Source organism: Rhinolophus ferrumequinum, chromosome 20 (genome assembly GCF_004115265.2).
Source record: "Rhinolophus ferrumequinum isolate MPI-CBG mRhiFer1 chromosome 20, mRhiFer1_v1.p, whole genome shotgun sequence".
Lineage (NCBI taxonomy): Eukaryota > Metazoa > Chordata > Mammalia > Chiroptera > Rhinolophidae > Rhinolophus > Rhinolophus ferrumequinum.
In genome coordinates this window covers 46696123-46717021 of record NC_046303.1, presented here as the reverse complement: position 1 = coordinate 46717021, position 20899 = coordinate 46696123, and the positions used below count along the sequence as shown (strand labels likewise).

Genomic DNA, 20899 nt, shown 5'->3' with positions numbered 1-20899 from the left:
GCTCTAGTTTGGTAATTCTGCACTAGTGATTCCTTCTGCAACTAGCTCACGCTAACCACTGTTATTCCAGGGAAGCAGCAGAGAAAATGTCATCTATGGTTCAGGAGCAGGAATACAGCCCTTATGACCCTCCGTCTTGGTTTGGCTATGATTCCCAGGGAGAACCTCTTACAGAGAAACAGGATGGAACACCATTTCAAGACTCAGACTTGACAATGAAAGAGTCAACATACAGTAGTGAAGAGGAAGCAGTATGACCTTCAGCCTCCAGCAAGAAGAACAAAAAATCTAGAATTTGGCAACTTCATTTAATGCAAGTATTTATATTAGCTGGATCTCAACAATGTAAACAAGCAGTAAATCATCTCCTGATGGTTATTCCAACTGTAATTGTTTCTAAATACATCATTACTTCTTCTAATAATTATGATTAAAAAAAGCCAAATCAAGTACTGCTACTGTGTAAATATTCCACTTAAATTAAGCTTAATCAAACCAATACTTTTGATGAGATTATCAAATCTGAGGTTATAGTTATACGAAACAACTCTGAGAGACGTGACATTTTTGACAAGCAATTTAGAACTTCTCTTTAGAAAAGAAAGCAGAGATGGTCCTATACGTCAGAGTTAAGAGTTTGAGCCAGGGCGATGCCTTCGACCTGAGAAGCTATATTATAAAGGATATAAGCATACATTTTTAACAGAAACAAGGCTTTCTTGTGATTTCCATATACTTAGCAACAACAGAGAACTAAATGCCACATGATCCCCTACTCACCTCAACATCTGACTTAAAAACACTTGGGCAAATTAAATAGAAACAAAGAACTATATGTGAATACGAAGGATATCCTTGCAATGTCTCAGAAAGGTTTCTTTTTAATCAAATTTGCACTATAGGGGAATTGTTAAACTATGCTGTGCCAAAAAAAAATATGTTCTCCCAATTTTGTTAGGAGATATGGGTTATTAATTACATATCCACATAGTAATTTTTAATAAGCTTTCATGTATAAATTTTTACCATTTTGGTAAAAGATAATTAACAGAATTCAAATGATCACATGCCAGTGTATCATTATTTGATATCAGTAACACTGATGTTGATAGAGTCCAGAAAAAAGCACAACTCTGTTCTGAGCACCACAAATAAATTGTGTTGGTAATATTAGATAATTTTTTTAACCTTTCTATTTCCTTTTAAATGGGGTTAATCAACTGTCTTTTTGTACCCCACAAATTTGAAGTAACAATAAAATTTAAGGTAAAAGCTATGAAAGTTATTTTGAAAAGTTTTAAAAGGGTTCTAGAGTTTTATTATTGGGAACTCTGTATTAGCTAAATACTTTTTAATAATTCTTCCTTTTTAAAAAGACTTATGAAAATATAGCTAACATACAGTATTATATGAGTTTCAGGTGTACTTCACAGTTATTCAACAGTTCCCACTGGCACTATACAGTTATTACATCATTGATTATATTCCCTAAGCTAAAGAAGTGATCATCAAGTCCAGCAATCATCTGACATTGTATCACTTTATCACAATATTGTTGACTGTATTTCCTATGCTGTATATTACATCCCCATGACTTATTTGTTTTATATCTGGAAATTTTAACCTCTTCTTTACCCCCCTTTTTAATTTTTCAATTAGATTTGACGTTCAATATTGTTTTATATTAGTTTCAGGTGTACAGCATAGTGGTTAGACATTGATATAATTTAGGAAGTGATCCTCGGACTAGTACCCACCTGGCACTATACATAATTATTATCATATTATTGATTATATTCCCTATACTTTATATCTCCATGACTATTTTGCAACTACTGATTTGTATTTCTTAGTCCTTTCTCCCTTTTCACCCTCTCCCCAACCCCTCTCCTATCTATCACCCTGATAGATCTAGTACCTAACACCATATGTAGTTATTACAAATTATTAACTATATTCCTTATGCTATACCCTACATCCCCATGACTACTGTGTAACAACCAATTTGTACTTCTTGATCTCTTCCCCTTTTAATCTACCCCCACCTCCTTCCCATCTGGCAACCATCAAAATGTTCTCTATGAGTTTGTTTCTGTTTCGTTCGTTGATTTTGTTCTTTAGATTCCATTTGTAAGTGAAATCATATGACATTTGTCTTTCGCTGACTACTATACTCAGCACAATACCCTTTAGGTCCATCCATGTTGTCCCAGATGGCAAGATTTTGGTTTTTTACGGCTGAGTAGTATTCCATTGTATATATGTACTACCTCTTCTTTATCTATTTATCCATTCAGAGACACCAAGGTTGCCTTCATACCTTGGCTTAGGTCAATAATGCTGCAATGAACATATGGAACATCCCCTCAAAGTAGCATTATGGGTTTGTTTGGATAAATACTGAGTGGGATTACTGGGCCCTTCTTTGTCTCATGTTATACTTTGTTTTAAAGTATATTTTGTCTGGTATAAGTATTGCTACCCCAGTTTTCATTTGTTTGTTTTCATTTTCATGAAATATGTTTTTCCATCCCTTTACTTTCAGTCTGTGTGTGTCTTTTGATCTGAAGTGAGTCTCTTGTAGGCAGCATATATAAGGGTCTTGTTTTCTTATCCATTCAGCTCCCCTACTTTTGATTTACTCTATTTACATTGAAAGTAATTGTTGACAGGTGTGTAGTTATTGCCATTTTATTACTCTTTTTATTTACTCTTCTTTCTTAAAAAAGTCCCTCTAAGATTCCTTATAATACTATTTTGGTGGTGATGAACTCCTTTAGCTTTTTCTTGTCTCCTTTATCTGTTCTTTGATTCTAAATGATAGCTTTGCTGGGTAGTAATCTTAGTTGTATGTCCTTGCTTTTCATCATGTTGAATGTTTTGTGCCAATCCCTTCTGGCTTGCAAAGTTTCTGTTGAGAAATCAGCTGACAGTCTTATAGGAGTTCCCTTCTAGGTAACTAACTGCTTTTCTCTTGCCACTTTTAAAATTCTCTTTGTATTTAACTTTTGGCATTTTAAATTATGATGTGTCTTGGTGTTAGTCTCTTTGGGTTCATCTTATTTGGAACTCTCTGAGCTTCCTGGGCTTGTATATCTATTTCCTTCACCTGGTTAGGGAAGTTTACTGTCATTATTTCTTCAAATAGGTTTCCAATTCCTTGCTCTGTCTCTTCTCCTTCTGGTACCCCTATGATGTGAATGTTGGTACGCTTGAGGTTATAGCAGAAGCCCCTTAAACTCTCCTTATTTTTTTTTAATTCTTTTTTTCTTTTTGCTGTTCTGATTGGGTGTTTTCTGCTATCTAATCTTCTAACTTGCGCATAATAGTCACTTTACTTAGGTTGATTTTGAAAGAGTTTTTGAAATAAGGTAGCATCACTAGCTGTGCAATGGTTCCTAAAGGTGGAGAGCAGGGGAATTAGCTGAACAGGACGTTTTAAAGCCTGAGTGAAGACACTTACGATGACTGTTCTAAGATGGTATTTTTAACTAAATTTGGAGATTTCTGGCAGCTGCATAAAAGTTAACTTCTGACCCCTACGCGCTCAAACACACAACTGGTAAGACCTAAAAAGGGGAAACTGCTTTCTAAAGTAATAACTCCTGTATGGGGAAGACCAGGGAAAGGAGAAACACACCCTGTTATGTTCTCTAGAAACCAAACAGGGTATTTAACTGCCAGAGGTTGCTCCAAAACTCTCTGAGTAAGATCTTCTTTTAAACAAGAATGGGACACACATTTGTTCTTTATGGAGAGATGAATTTTATAGCTAAAGAAATGAAAGAAAAGGGGTAGGTGTTAGAAAAAAGGGGCTATGGAAAGGGGATAAAGGAATAGAGTGAACAGATGACAAAATTTTTAAGTTCTCAGTGCAAAGTATTTGAGGTATACAAAATATTCCTCAGGTCCGCAGCTCTTAAGCATCAACATATATGGGGCTGTGCTCAAAAGAGCAAAATATGGCAGCTTTTTTTTTCTGTTTGGACTTGACTATGCAATCCGAAATATATACAATTCCTTTAATACTTTTAAATATAGTTGACTGCTCATGACCTTTCTGGCTGTTGTTGGCTAATAAAGTTTATTTTCAGTCATGAAAGTGTTTATATAATTGCATGAGAGTGAAAAAAGATTCTAAATATTGCCTCAATACTTCTCAGTTTCCTCTACTTGATAATTTAATACACACATATCATAACCACATCACACATATAACATGTGAGTACCATCCAAACCTGTATAAATTTTTACATTAGAGGTAAACTAAAAGGAGACTTTGAGATATCACCCAAAGCTGACTTTTTGTTTCACAAATAAGAAGTTGAAAACAGACAACTCTAAATAAATGAAAAGTTAACAAAAAGAGACTGCTATAAATCATTGTTTGGAAAGGTATATTAGAAATCAGTGTTTATGAACTGATGTATCCTAATCATAATAGATATAATCTAATAGAGAGTCTTTTCAGTGTCATATAATTTAAATGTTCCAGGAGTAGACAGGTAATATTTGAAAAAGAATTCATAAAATAACTTTATACAGTACACCATTATAAAAGTGAAAATCCATCTTCATATATCAGGCTATAAAATAGCCGAATGTTTCTCCCCCACTAACGAGTTATCTTAAATTATGCAAAAACAATTAAGAATCAGTAGCAATTACATCACATTAATAAAGTGTTTTATTCACAGCTTAAATTTACATTGATGTCACAATAAGTACTAAGTAGAAAACAGGTTACATGAGAGCTATGGTGCAAAAAAATTCTAAGGTAACCGCTGCCCCCCCATTACCTATGTCTTTATATATACATTTATATATATATATATATATATATATATATATATATATATATGTATATATATATAAAATCTCCTCCTCTTGAGTGTGAATGGAAACTGAACATGAGATATCACTCCCATAATTATACTACATTATATGGCAAAACAAAGGTCATCCTGGGTAGCCCTGACCAATCAAGTGAGCCCATTAATAGATTTTCTCCAGCTGGTTGCAGAAGAAATCAGATATTCAAAGCATGAGAAGGACTGAATGCATTATTGCTGGCTTGAAGATGGAGAGGGCCACACGAGAAGGGATGCGGGTGGCATCTGGAAGCTTAGAGTGATCGTCGACTGACAGCAAGAAAATCTCAGTCATACAGTCACAAGGAACTGGATTTTGCCAACAATATGAATGGACTTGGAAGTAGATTTTTCCCTAGAGCATCCAGATGAGAACTCAGTTCAGCCAACACCTTCAGTCTAGCCTTGCGGATGGATACCCAGAGCAGAGAATCTAGCCATGCTGGGCTCTTGACCTACAGAACTGTGAGCTGATAAATGGGTGTTATTTTAAATGGATAGTTTGTGGTAATTTGTTACAGAGCAATAGAAAACTAATACAATAGTTAAGTAGAAATTTTGAACCGCCCCCCCCGAAAGACAATTCACCAGTACTCATTCCAATTTGTGTTTTCAACATTTATATGAACAGTGACATTTGCATTTTTATAGTTATGGATCTACTAATCATTGCTAAAAATTATACATACAACTCAAACCATTCTTAGTCCTGCAGTTTCAGGGACTGAAACCAGCTTTGAATTCTAAAACTTACAGTGCCTTTTGGGGCATCAGCCTTAATCCATTTTTCATGTTTGTTTGCTTGATTCATGAGCCCTGAAACAGAAAATTGCATAAAGTTATATCTTGATTGACAATAGCAATATTTGACTACATAGATCCTAACAAAACATCTCTAAAACTGAAAATATTTTGGAACAGCAAAAATTTTAGTAAATATAGTCTGAGTCGGGAAAGAGTTACAAAGAGGTTACCTGGGTTATTCCCTCCTTTCATTTTCTCAGAACAACTCTAAAAGGGAAACTACTGTTTTTTGTACTTTTTTTTCCTTAAATTGGGGAATATTGGGGAACAATGTGTTTCTCCAGGACCCATCAACTCCAAGTTGTTGTCCTTCAATCTAGTTGTGGAGGGCACAGCTCAGCTCCAAGTCCAGTTGCCGTTTTCAATCTTTAGTTGCAGGGGGCGCAACCCACCATCCCATGCGGGAATTGAACCATCAACCTTGTTGTTGAGAGCTCGCGCTCTAACCAACTGAGCCATCTGGCCGCCCCTCTGGAAGCACAGTGGCAGCTCATTGTCTTCAATCTAGTTGTGGAGGGTGCAGCTCCCTGGCCCATGTGGGAATCAAACCGGCAACCCTATTGTTCAGAGCTCGCACTCTAACCAACTAAGCCATCTGGTTGCCCCTATTTGTACTTTTTTTTATGTGCAGGTTTAAAACAGAGCTTTAAGCACAGTTGACCACATAATGTCAATGTAATGTGATGGCAATGTAGTTAAGTTTTGACCTACGCAAAAATCTGTAAAACCATCTCTTCCAGCAAGACAATGAACGTACGTACCATCACACCTAAAAGCTCCCTTCTGCCACTTTGTAATCTTTCCTTCCTGTCCCTCGTGCCCATCACCTCCAGATTCCCACACCTCAGCAATCACTGATCTACTCTGGTTCACAATGGATCAGTTTCATTTTCTAAAATTTTAACAAATGGAATCATACAGGTATGTACACTTTTTTCAAAATCTGGATTCTATCACTTAGCAGAATTATTTTGAGGTTCACTCACATTGTATGTAGCATGTATCAAGTAGTTTCCTCAGACACATGCTGATCAGTACTTTGCCGAATGATCACATGCTCCCTATGCAGGTCCTTCCTTTCTGGAACTCTCTTATGTGAACTTCAGCAGCCCTGGTCTCCCCAGATACTCAGTCCAGTCTCCTCCACTCAAGTAGTCTGTTGGGCTCTGCCTGTTATCACACACCAGCCCCCACCCCCGCCGCTGGCCCTGCAGCCTGGAAACTCTCTCAAGGTCTAGGCTGTGGCAGTCATAGAGCTCCGTAGGTTTGTTTCCCATCTCTATTCTTGTAATTCTATGTTTTTTCTTTCAATCAAAGGTGTTAATAAACCTCCTCTGCTGCTCCATTACAATTCTGAATTTAAGAAAACAGTCAAATCTGAACTGAGTTGTGAATATACTGTCTGAATTCATCATATACATTTCTTTGTTGAATCCAAGTGCACAAATCAGGAAACAATCTTTTTCTTTAGTATAGTTTTTTTCCCTTTGTTAGTTCCATATGATGTTCCTAGCTGATGAAAAGGTGCTTTGTACCATCCAATCTTTGTGTCAAGTGTTTCTTTTATACAAATTCTTCTTTGAATTCTTACCTCTTCCCTTTAATCTGTGCCATAATCTTCCCCATGTCTTAGAATTCACTGCATCTTTGCCAGATAACAGCTGAGTATTCTAGAGTTTTTCCTTCTACCTCTCTTGCTATATTTTCAATATCATCATGACTCCACTTCTCATTAAACTTAAGGTTAAAATCTCTCATTCCAATTGGTAAATCCCTGTGTTAAAAGCATCTCTTTCTTCTAACTCTTCATCATTAAGGGGTTCAGCTGTCGGTTTTAACCTGCTCTTTTAGTGCCTGTGCTGCATTTGATAGGTCAGGATTCCAAGGTACCTGCACCCAGTAGTTTTTCTATAATACAGAATTTCTTTTTCTAGTGATTTAAATAAAAATAGAGAAAGAACTGTGAGAGGTGTAAATGTCTAACTATTATGTTGCTCTATTATTGTGCTGAAACTAAAGAAAAAACAAAAACAAAAAACAACAAAAAATAAAGAACTGAAAATCCTAAACATTGGTTGTTCTAACTTTATTTTTTATACCACTTAGCATCAATAGTAAAGCATCAACAATAGTATGGTTTTCCCAAATATCTAAGATATTTTCCTTAACATATTATTGGTCCACTTCCCAATCATTCATTTCTTGCTTATAGAGAGAGAAGTCAGTTTCTTCTGCAGCTGTAGAGGCCACTCCTGGTGCTGCTGCTACTAACAAAATGAGCACATAGCAATTTTAGCTTAGACTATACTCAAAAAAACAAGACAGTTTATAAAATTCCATTCAGGTGGCTTGAAAATAGCTTTCTCTATCTTGCCAACCAGTAATTTACTGAAAGATCTCCATACATTGGCCTGAATCTGGGGAGATTCTATTCTAATTTGTAAAGTTTATAAATTCCTTCCTTTAAAAATCTTGTGACACATATTAGAACTTGGGGTTGCAGAAACCTTGCTCCTTATTTAATTCCCTTTGCTAATGAAACTCAGACAATGTTTTTTTGACCAAAAAATGGGAAATGTCTACCCAGTCCCTGTGTAGTTTGGCTCCCGTTAAATGGGAGAAAAAGTTTCTTCTCAGGACACGTTTTCAAACTCTAGCATTTGCTCTCTACATCTGTTGCCCTGTTCAGATCTACTCAAATAGACGGGTCTCCAAGGTCTTTTAATTAACTAATTTCCCCAAATACCCAGTCAAAATGTATCAGTCGTTAATTAACCCCAAATGTACCTGGTCTAATCAGCACTAGCTGTGGACAAACATAGGGCGCTACGTAACTTACAGAATTTACAGAATTTCATTCTCTGGTTTTAAAATAGGCTTAAAAAGCTTCTTGTCTAAGATAAGCTTCTCCTGCACTCATCCTGCAACCCTGTAACATTGGATTTACACTTGGTTCAGAGGGATAATTCTGGGGCTGCCTATTCGCAGCACATTAAACTGGAGTGCATCACAGCTGGAGGATTCCCTCTTTTACATTATAAACACTCCTGATCACCCACTGCGGGAAGCACCAGGCTACGTATTTTAGGGCGAGTCAAAAGATGTAAAAAGACATGCTAACACTCAAGAAGCTTACCAGCTGGCCAGGAAAATAAATGATACACTAATGAAACAACATGAAAATAATTATTCTGAAATTTTATTATTTTTAACACATATATTTCACAAACAAAACTTCTAATACCACACACACTTCCATAACCAAATATTTTAATGTTGCCAACATTCTTTAACTGTTTACAGTCTTCCCTAGACAAAGTGCAACCCAAGACATTTTGACAACAAATTTTTACTGACAAGAAAATATCTTTGAGCTACTTTTAATGGTGCCTATCATTATATTTTCTCTCAATTACTTGGCATAATAACAAAGACAACCATACTCTAGGTTTTGAACAAGTGTACAATGAATGAGGTTTGCCCAAGAAATATTGTTGAAGACACTTTTTCTTCCTCAACTCTTCTATGTCTAATTCCATCCACAGAATTTTTCATTTCAGATATAGTCGTTTTCATTTCTAGAAATTCAATTTTGGTATTTTTTAATATCTTCCATGTCTTAACTTTATTCCAACATGTGGAATACAGTTGTAATAACTACTTTATTTTCCTTCTCCTCCAACATCTGTGTCTGTTCTGATAGTCTCTTCATTATGGGTCATATTTTCTTGCCTCTGCATGTCTGATAATCTTTGATTGGATGCCAGATATTGTGAATTTTATTTTGTTGGGTGCTGAATATTTTTGTATTCCTGTAAACGTTTAGAGATGCAGTTAAGTTACTTGGAAACAGTTTAAGCCTTTTATCTCTTGCTTTTATAATTTGTTAGGCAGTTCTGGAAGGGTGTTCAGTCTAGGGCTAATTGTTGCCAACTACTAAGTCCTCTACCAATGCCCCCATGAGTTACTTTTTCCAGTCTGGCAAGTGGCATAGGCATTATTCCCGGACCTGTGTGAGCACCCAGGTTCTATTCCTTCTGGCATTTTGTCTTATGAACTCTAGCTGTCGTGGTCTCTGTAGAGTCTCATCATGGTCTCCTCCACGCAGGGAGTCTGCTGAGTTCCACATGAGATCCTTCTCCCTCTGTACTAACTACAGGGTGGAGACTCTCTTAAGGAAGCAAACAGGGGCTTATTTTGTTTCCCATCTCTCAATGATCATGTGTTTCATCTGTTTAAAAAATTTTGCTGTTGTTGTTTTAGGTAGAAGGATAAATCAGTCCTATTTATGCTACTACTTGCCTGGAAGACTTCCTTGTTTCTTTCTCTCTTCTTCTGCTCCCTCTTTTTCTCCCTCCATCGGTGCTCTCCTCTTTCTCTATAACTTCTTTTGGAATAAAGACTCACAAGAAGTTGCACAGATACTATAAAGAGGTCCTGTGCACCCATTACCCAGTTCCCCCAATGGTGATATATAACCCTAGTACATTGTTAAAACCAAGTTGGCAAAGCACAATTAATTAGACTACAGACGTTACTCAGATTTCACCATTTTTTTTACACACTCACTTTTTTGTATGTCCTGTGTATACTCTTAAGATATTTTATCACATGTACAGATTCATGTAACCATCATTATAAGCAAGATGCAGAACTGTTCTGTCACCACAAAGGAAGACCCTTGTGACATCTCTTTGTAGTCTTATCCTACTTCTCCTTCCCTAACTTTTGACAACCATGTGTGTGTTCTCCATTTCTATAATTTTGTCATTTCAAGAATGTTATATAAATGGAATCATACAATATGTAACATTTTGAGACTGGCTTTTTTCACTTAGCATGATTCTCTTAAGTTTCACCCAAGCTGTGTATATCAACAGATTGTTCCTTTTTATTGCTAAATAGCATTCCATTGTATGAACATACAGTTTGTGTAACCACTTACTGGTAGAGGATATTGCAGTCATTCCCAGTTTTGGGCTATTACAAATAAAGCTATGAATACTTGTGCACAGGTTTTTATGTGAACATTAAATTTCATTTCTCTAAGATAAATGCCTAGGAGTGTAATTGGTGGGTCATAGGGTAGTTTCATGTTTAGTTTTTTTTAACAAACTGCCAGACTAAATGCTAGAGTGGCTGTATCATTTTACATTCCCAACCACCAATGCAGGAGAGATCTAATCTCTTCACATCCTTTCCAGCATTTGGTATTATCAATATTTTTCATGTTAGCCATTCTAATAGGTATGTATGTAGTCATGTCTCATTCTGGTTTTAATTTGCACTTCACTAATGGCTAGTGATGTTGAATACATTTGTTGAATACATCATGTATCTTCTATGGTTGTACTGTTTCTTAAATCTTACATGATTACACTTTTATGTGCACAAATCATTTGTCTGCACTACTGGGAAGAGTTCATTTAGGGAATGATTTGGTTGTGGTTTAGTATTTCCTGAATGGCTAAAATAAACACAAAACCAAAAACAAACAATAAAAAACACACCAGGCATTACAAACAGAATTCAAATGCTCTAAGATGGGGCCTGAGCTTTGATCTCTAGTCTAAGGGTCAGCAAACTATAGCCAATTTTGGCCTGAAGGCTGTTTTTATGGCCTAAAAGGTGAGAATGACTTTCATATTTTTAAAGGGTTATAAGAAAACAAAGAAGAATATGCAATAGAAACCATATGTACCCTGTAAAATCTAACATATTTACTGTCTGGCCTTACAGATCAAGTTTACAGATGAATAGAAACAAAACCTGTCTTCTTTTCTGGTAAACATTACAAAGTTGATTATCTGACATTCCCGGGATCTTACACTTTAACAAAATGATGGGGAAACAAAAACACCATAAAAGCACCAAGACTGTAGGCAGTTCCTTAACTCTCTGTCAAAGTATTTTAAAGCAGACAGCCAAAAAGCCTGAAGCATTCTTCATTCTGTTACTGATGTTCTACTATATCATCCTGAAGTATGTCTGTATGACTGACAAATCCACATGCTATCAGCTTGGAGAAAATGAAAGCTTCAGAGTTTTCTAAAAAAAATGTATTTCTCTGAGTCATATGAAAAGATTAGATTTTTTTCCCATTTGCAGTTAAAACAGTGTCTCTAGCTCTGAAAAATGCCATCCAATAAGCTTAGTCCCATTTCAACCTCTTTTCTAACCCATGAACCAAATTTCCATCATAAATTACAATACCATTAAATGTATAACTCTCTGGCCTGAATATAAGCTGAGTGAGAACCCTCTTTTTGGTGTATTTTGATCCCAAATGAATTTATTTTTTCTATGTTTTACATTTTCAGTTTCACTAAAGTGAACCCAGTATTACCACCTTCTCAACTGTGACTGTGACAAATAACAATCATTTGGCTGGCAATACACTTTATCTCTAATACTCTCTAAACATCTAAATTGGGGAGCTTTAAGACAAAAGGACTGTGTACCACATGCATTTTTCGGGCTTAGAGAATGGCTTGACATAGCACAGTGAGGTTTCATATCTAAGTTGATGAACCTACGAGCGAAGTCAACTTCTTCCTAGAAATATTTTACCTAAGCCATTTACTATCTGTTGAGTTGGCTCTATATGAATAGAGCATCAAACTTAGAACCACAGATCTCATAAGGATTAGAGAATGCACACCAAAGAATACACACACTGCACAGCTTTTCAGTAGGTAAATGTTTCAGCCCGACAGAGTCCCAGGCTGTCCTCTGACCTCGGAATAGCACATAATTCTTGTAAGTCACTTTAATAATCATACAACATACAGTTATTTGTCAATGACAGCAATAGCAAGGGAAACTATGAAGCAAGAAATCAAATAAAATTACAGGGCTAAAACATCAACCTGTGGGAATCCTGAGCCCCACGGACCAAATTTTATGGCATGGCTTCTTGCAGACATCATGCAGAGGTTATGCTACAGATACAATCCAGACCTCTTAAGCAGAGAGGGTATTTCTGTTTCTATGCTTCATAGGCTCTGTTAGAAACACCCAGATGAGATGAGCTCAGCTGCCCATAATAACAACACACACATAAAGGTGCTCATTATTTCTAAAATTGGGTTTCAGATTGAAAATCTCTACAGGAAAAGCAATGTGCTCTATGCCTCTTAAATTATTCCATCCACTTGATAAATAAGGTCTGTGGTCTTTTGGGCACCAAACAAGTTTTAGAATCAAAGTGAATTATGAAAGTTCTCTAAACCCAATCACTTGTTCATACAACTCTCTCCAAAAGAGACTGCTCTGTCCTTATCTGAGGTCCTTCTGTTATTATCACTCTAATGGATTTAATCTAATATCAGAAACAACCTACAGATCTGGGGCCCAACCTTGTAGACTATCACGTGCTACTCTACAGAAGAACTCTGCTGATCAGTACCTAGATTCTTGAGCTATGAACAGGAAATAAACTTCATTCTGCAATTTGAGTCTTACTGGTTTAGGAAGGAAGGGCTAGAGTGTAAGACATAATAAGAACACACAAAAAGAACTAAATAGGCTGAGAGGCTTCATACTAACCAATGCAGTAACCATGCATCTTCCTCATAACCTCCATCTATTTCTTCAGCCAACATTTTTTGAAGGCTTATTTATATGTGGAGTTTAAGATACATCACTGCGGAGTCCAGGCCACTGAGCTCTTTCTCCTGAATTACTGCAGTAACCTGCTAATTAGCTTTTCCTTCATTCCACCATTGTCTTTTCCAGTCTTTCTCCACTCAACATTCAGTGATCTTTCTAATACACAGACCTGATTATGCGAACCCCAGATTAAAACCATTCAGTGCCTTTGCCTTGCACTTAGTATAAAATCCAAAAAGGTCCTATGTGATCTGACCCCCTCCCAAACTCTCCAGTCTCCTTTTACGCCACATTCCCCCTTACTCGCTATACTCTAGCTATATTGGACTTCTCTCACTTCCTCAAACTTACAGTGCTAGTCTAATTTAGATATGCCACCGACATGTTCTCACAGTACTATGTACATACCTTTATTATAACATTTGTCCCACTGCATTGTAGTCACTGATTTGTTCGTCTTGCCTCGCTAGGATATAATCTCCTCGGGCTGGCAGAGACACCATACTTTATTATCTATGCACTCTTAGTTTCTCACAGGGCCTGACACTGTGCGTGACTGACTGACCAAATGAAGGAAAATACAGAAGACAGCAGAAGGAGGAGCAAGGCTAGGGAAGGATAATGTTTGTTTTTAAATATATTAAGTTTGAGGTTGTACTGGTTTAGTGTAATGAAATGGGCAAGAACTTAATAAAGAGATCATGTCTGCAGGTACTGATTTTATACAATGACAGAAATAGGAAGTGTTCTTAAATGATTTAATGAAGTCTTCTTAAAGCCGGAAGTAATGAGAATGGGGTTTTAAAACTGAATGAAAACTAAATCTGTATTTCAGAAAGGCATAGATTTTATGAATAACAGAATGAAAAATGACAAAATAACTTTATAATTCAAACATTCTTAACACATGTAAAATAATTTAATTACACTGTTATCATTCAGAACATTATGAAATAAGTTTGTAGTATTGCTTTAGATTACTGGGGCCAAAAAAGGTAATTCTACTGGCTCCTTATCAAACTCAAGAGATTGGATCACAAGAAGTTGATTCTTAGCATACTTAATACACTTAAATTTTCATCAAATTTTCATTACATAATTGCGTCTGCCCATTAGGCATTGAGTTAGATCTGAGAGTGTACAGACGTTATTTTTATTGCTGTTATGTTTTTTTGTTAATATTCCATGATTTTTAAGACTGCTCTCTTAACTTTTATGACATACCAAATGAATATTTAAAACTGAAGCTTGATATTGTGAAGCTTCAGCCACCCCCACAGCCATTGCCACCACCACCAGACACACTTTATTTTTCTAGACATTAGGTCATGGGTCAGCCTATAGTATACATGCATGTACACACTTTAATTTCAATGTCTTTCTTTATGCTGTTGAGATTTAAAGGAAAACCTCACCAGCATTAATTTTTTTTTTTTTACTATGTATATATATTATCTATACAATAAATATTTTAAAAAGTAGTATTTAGTCATCAGTGCAGCCATAGGTAATTAGAAAAATGTGTAACAGCTATTCACATTTCTGGGACTGAGAATTTTTTATACTAAAAGAACAAGTTTACAACGTGCAAAATGTGAAACCAAATTCCTATTTAATCTAATGATATAAAGGTAACTTCAAATCTTGCATTACAATAATATATTTAGTTGATTTTTAAGTCCAAAATTAGAAAACATCTGTGCCAGAAAAGAAAAATTTAATGATTTAAAACATTTAAAATTGTAGCCAAAAAAACATAACATAAAATGTGCCATCCTGACCATTTTTAAGTTTACAATTCAGTAGTGTTAAGTATATTCAACTGTTGTGCTCCAGAACTTTTCATCTTGCAAACTGAAACTCTACACCCACTAAACACTCCCCATTTCCCCCTCCCCCTTCTTCCTGTTTTTATGAATCTGACTACTATTTTTTTTTTAACTTTTATTTATTTAAGTGTGTTTTTCAAGGACCCATCAGCTCCAAGTTAAGCGGCTGTTTCAATCTAGCTGTGGAGGGCGCAGCTCACAGTGGCCCATCTGGGGATCGAACCTGCAACCTTGTTGTTAAGAGCACTGCGCTCTGACCAACTGAGCCATCCAGCTACGTCGAATCTAACTACTTTAGACATCTCATATAAGTGGAATCATACAGTATTTTTCTTTTTGTTACTGGCTGAATTTACGTAGCATAATGTCCTCAAGTTTCACTCATGATTAGTTTGTGACAGGGGTTTCTTCCTTTTTAGGGCTGAATAATATTCCACTGTGTGTAGTCTTTAGCACATTTCATTTATCCATTCACCATCAATAGACATTTGGGTTGCTTCTACCTCTTGGGTACTGTGAATAATGCTGCCGTGAACGTGGCTTCTACCTCTTGGGTACTGTGAATAATGCTGCCGTGAACGTGTGGGTGTGCAAATATCTCTTCGAGATAGGAAAAAATTTTAAATCAGTTTTATCCAATGACTGGACCGAGTATTTCAAACTAAATGTCTGCACTGTTACTGATAAGCAGTTGGAAGCAAAGTGTCAAACACCAAAATGTGACAATAGAAAGGAATAAAAGACAAACTGCAATTAAGTATATCATATGTCTACTTATGAATGGACAATGACTATTCATCATCTATGCCAAAATGCTGTCTCCTTACCAGTAATTATTACGCCATCATCTTTCTGAGCTTCAGCCATTTCTTGAACATGGACTTCTGAGTTCATGTCAATCTCTTTCCCTGATAACTGTAAATGAGCTTGAAGAGAAGATGGGACCTTTACAAGAATAGAGCCTGCAATAAGTTTAAAGAAGAGCTTATTAATGCAAAGAAATCAAAAGTACCAGAGTCTATTATAAAAATGAATGAATGGGTAGCATGGCTCATGGCATGCTGTCTTTACTCCTCAGCGTATTTTATTTAAACAGCAGTGTCCTTTCCTTACTCCCAGGTGGTCAACATTTCCTTACTCCCAAGGCATTCACAGTAACTTCCATCAGGAGTATCAGTCATTAGGATATTATGAACTACTATTTCTTCTTTTACCAATAGCCCTCATCACCTTATCCAATGCCAGAAAAGTTAGTAGTATACTACACATGTAGCTTGTAGACAGGAGTAACATTAACTGAGCATTTACTAAGAGCCAGACACCTTAATTATATTATCTCTTTTAATCTCCATATCTACTCTGAGGTATTATTAGAATCCCGGTTATACAGATAAGAACTTGCTCGAGTTCCCACTAGAGCTAGTACTGGACTCTAGATCCAGTTCAATGACAGCAAAGCCCATGCTCTTACCCACTGTGGTATTTCACACACTGCTACCTCATCATATTACAGGACTTGCATTGTGACCCCACTGATCATTATAACACAACCAGAACCCTGAGCTCTTGTGCTTTCGGTTGTGCCTTGTGGGGGGAGAGGAGAGGACAATAGTAAAAACAAAGAATATTTGAATTTCAACTGACTAATGGTTCTTTCCAATGGATTAGTCTTTTGTGTACCCCAGGCAAGACTTTTTCCTACAGTCTAGTAATTCAAACTTCTAAAGGAAGAAACAAGAAAAAGTCCTCTGTTAGCTGAGGAATCAGTTTTCAAAACAATTGCATAGTTGCAGTGCAAACTCACCAGCACGCTCCTGTTTCAGAAGTTTTTCTTTCCCTTTTTCTCATATATCAAAAAAAAGTAAGAGGCCCCTGCCATACAAGATGAACCCCAGTTCTGTGGACAAAGATGGTCAGGATGACATCCATTGCATTATAAAGATTCCTTTTAGAACAAATGTATCTACAGGTCACTGTTTGCCTTCTAGTTTGATTAACATCAACTTTAGTCTCCCTAAGTAACTTTGTATCTTCTTAGCCATCTTAAATGGAGCTGCAAGTTTGGGGTAAGACTGATGAAATATTCAAAAAGGGGGGGAACAAAGCATATCACTACAACTGGTTTATTTAAAAAACAAATTGCATAGGAATGGCAGCAGCGGGGCGCACGTTTTGAGTTCTACTCCAGATCTTAATACAAACGGGACATCTATAACACATCAAAGGACTCTCTGCTCATCGTGCAGAACAGCTAAGAGACTTGTGCAAGGATTACTTGAAGGTGGGCAAACTGGGCGAACAGGGGAAGAGGGAAGGGAGCGGAGTGGAGTGCAGACACAGTGCACCTGAAGCTGGGGAGACCAGGCTGACTACAGAGAAGCAGGGGATCCCAGGATGGAACAGAGAACACAAAACCCAGGAGGTGGGCTCTTTCCCTGCGTCCCACAGCTGATCACTCCTGCCGAGGGGGCAGCATATCCAGCATATCCAGCATTTGAGGCAGTAACCTCAGCTGAGACCTCCAACCTCAGCTGAGACCTCCCTAGGTCGGACAAAGGACAGAATCTCCATACCTGGGCCCCTCCCCCCGCTCTCCCAATCCTACACCCGCCCTTCCAGAGACTTAAACTGGCCCCTGAACTGAGGAGTAGTGTCAGATTACAGAGGAACCTTAGTGCTCAGGCCCTGGGAAGACCAGCGTGCGGCTCTGACTCAGGGAAGAGGCTGGGAAGAGTGTGATTTTTGCTAGGCTAGGAGAGAAGAGACTCCTCCACCCCCAGCCACCACCTTTTCTGGCCTGTGAGAAGAGTGTGACATGGCTGGGCTGGAAGAGAGAAGACCCCTCCATCCCCAGCCCCCACCCTTTCTGGCCTGCCTAGGGCAGGGCAATTACAACTGCGGAGACACTCCCAGGGATCAGCAGTAGGCGGCAGACACAGCTCTGAGCTTTCAACAGCTCAGAAATCTCCCGCCCGCCACATACATACACACACACACACACATGCGCGCGCGTGGAAGAAGTGCCCTAAGACTCAGGAGAACTGGGCACAGGGCTGATGCTGCTACTCTCAGTGCGCTATGTGCAGGCAAGAGCAGACACTGCACTAACTTTGTAGAAACCACCATCCAGACCCCTCACACTACTCACCTAAATCTGCAGTCCCAAGGTCACTCTGGGCACCAGGTGACCGTCTCTGCCTGCACAATACACAGAGGACTCTTTGGTGCAGCAGAGGACAACCTGGAGATTACTTGGTGGGCTTAAGCCAAGACTGGCACTGCTTTTTTTGTTTTGTTTTGTTTTTATATCTTTGATATCTTTGCCTGTGTTGAGTGTGGGTTATCGGTTGTTTTTTCATGTGAGTGTATTTGGTTTTTTCTTTGTTGTTGTTGTGCTTTGTGATTTGCTTTGTTCTGAAATTGCCCTACCAGGGCCCAGCTTAAGAGGCACAAGATTTAACACACGCAGAGGCCAACTCCAGACCAAACCAGAGTACTACCGGGCTTGACCTACAAGTGACACACCCAGAGGGAATTCTCTACAGGCACAAAAACCCATAGAGGCCAAACCTCATTTAAGTTGTCAACCCTCATGCAGCAGAACACCCTTCAGTGGGCAGAGCCAACTCTCACAACTAGTCAGCCTTGGAGTTATCCCCACCTACTCACAAGCGAAAAGAAATTAAAGATCAACTTTAACAGGACATTATACACAAGAATCACCTTTGGAGCACACGCAGAGGAGAAGAAGGAAGTGGTGCAAGTCAAATATAAAGGACACATACTACGTAAGATAACCCAGCAAGAACGAAGAACCCTAGGGGATCTACCTAATACATCGAAGGAAACAGAGAGTCAGCCAGAGTGGGGAAACAAAGAAACACGTCCCAAATAAAAGAACAGAAGAAACCTCCAGAATTGTAACCAAATGAAGCAGAGGTAACCAACCTATCAGAGACAGAGTTCAGAACCCTGGTGATAAGAATGTTTAAGGAGCTTAGTGACGACATTCAGGACAGAGAAATCGTAAAGAACAACCAGTTAGAACTAAAGAACACAATAACAGAAATAAAGAACACACTGGAAGGAGTTACCAGCAGGCTGGATGAAGCAGAGGACAGAATCTGCAGCTTAGAAGACGAGTTAGCAGAGATCATCCAAATGGAACAACAGAAAGAAAAAAGAATAGAAAACAATGAAAATGGCCTAAGAGACCTCTGGGGTAACAGCACGCTCAAAACAGGCGCACCACAGGGACCAGCAGGTGAAGAGAGGGAGCGAGGGGTCGGGAACACATTTGGAGTAACAATGTCCGAAAACTTCCCCAACCTGGTCAAGGAAAAAGACATACAAGCCCGGAAAGTGCAGAGAGTTCCAACCAGGATGAACCGAAACAGGTCCACACCAAGACACATTATAGTTAAAATGGCAAAGTTAAAGACAAAGAGAGAATCCTAAAAGCAGCAAGAGAAAGGCAGCAGGTTCCATACAAGGGAACTCCCATAAGACAACCAAAGGCCTTTTCTACAGAAACTTTGCAGGCCAGGAGGGAGTGGCAGAGGTACTCAAAGTGATGAAAAACAAAGGCCTACAACCTAGATTGCGTTATGTAGCAAGGCTATCATTTAAAATTGAAGCAGAGATAAAAAGCTTCCCAGAAAAGAATAAGCTAAAGGAATTCATTACCACCACTCCAGCAGTGCAGGAAATGTTAAAAGGGCTTCTGTAAACAGAAGAAAGATGAAAAACATCTAACTAACGAAGAACAGAAATACAAATGACAAAATGGCAATAACTATGTATCTACCAATAATCGCTTTAAATGTAAAAGGATTAAACACTCCAATCTAAAGAAATAGGGTGGCTGAGTGGGTAAGAAAACAAGACCCTTGCATATGCTGTATACAAGAGACTCACCTGAGATGAAAACACACACGGGCTGAAAGTAAAGATATGGAGTAAGATATTTCATGCAAATGGAAATGAGAAGAAAGCTGGAGTAGCTACACTTATATCTGACAAAATTAGACTTTAAAATGAAGAATATATTAAAAGACAAAGATGGGCACTATATAATAATAAAGGGATCGATCCGACAAGAGGACATAACCCTAGTAAACATCTATGCACCCAACATAGGAGCACCTAAATATGCAAAACAGATATTGACTGACATAAAGACAGAGATCAACAGTAACACTATCATAGTAGGGGACTTCAACACACCAATGACAACAAGGGACAGGTCCTCCAGGCAGAAAATCAATATGGAAACAGCAGCCTTAAATGACACATTTGATCAGTTGGATTTAATCGATATTTTCAGAGCATTTCACCCCAAAGCTGCAGAATACACAGTCTTCGTAAGCACACATAGAACATATTCCAATATAGACCACATGTTAGGTCACAAAACAAACCTCAATAAATTTAAGAAAATTGAAATCATACCACACTGCTGTGAAATTAGAAATCAACCAAAGGAAGAAAAATGGAAGACACACAAATACATGGAGGCTGAATAACATGTTACTAAATAATAAATGGGTCAACAATGAGATCAATGAAGAAATCAAAAGATATCTCGAGACAAATGAAAATGAAAACACAATGACCCCAAATCTATGGGATGCAGCGAAAGCAGTCCTAAGAGGGAAATTCATAGCAATGCAGGCCTACTGAAACAAAGAATAAATATCACAAATCAACAGTTTTTTCTTACACTTAAGGAATCTGGACAAAGAACAGCAAAATAAGCTCAAAGGGAGTACAAGGAGGGAGATA

At 37.8% G+C, this 20899-nt stretch overlaps 2 protein-coding genes across 6 annotated transcripts in view; one reads left to right on the top strand and one right to left on the bottom strand.

The window, feature by feature from the left end:
- FBXL13 (F-box and leucine rich repeat protein 13) overlaps window positions 1–1099 on the top strand; it is a 221294-nt gene extending 220195 nt beyond the window's left edge. Inside the window, exon 21 of the mRNA XM_033088878.1 lies at window positions 71–1099. Coding sequence (XP_032944769.1) covers window positions 71–257 — 187 coding nt within the window. The 3' untranslated portion in view covers window positions 258–1099. The remainder of the gene's footprint in view (window positions 1–70) is intronic.
- FAM185A (family with sequence similarity 185 member A) overlaps window positions 1–20899 on the bottom strand; it is a 103368-nt gene that overhangs the window by 19347 nt on the left and 63122 nt on the right. For 2 of the 5 annotated variants that reach the window (XM_033088872.1, XM_033088871.1), the window contains exons 7-8: window positions 15943–16077; window positions 5626–5687 (exon numbers count right to left, since the gene is read on the bottom strand). In XM_033088872.1, coding sequence (XP_032944763.1) covers window positions 5626–5687; window positions 15943–16077 — 197 coding nt within the window. Of the gene's footprint in view, window positions 1–4659; window positions 5688–8586; window positions 9488–15942; window positions 16078–16919; window positions 17013–20899 lie in introns of those variants that run through there. The other 3 variants (XM_033088874.1, XM_033088875.1, XM_033088876.1) reach the window with 3 other exon arrangements.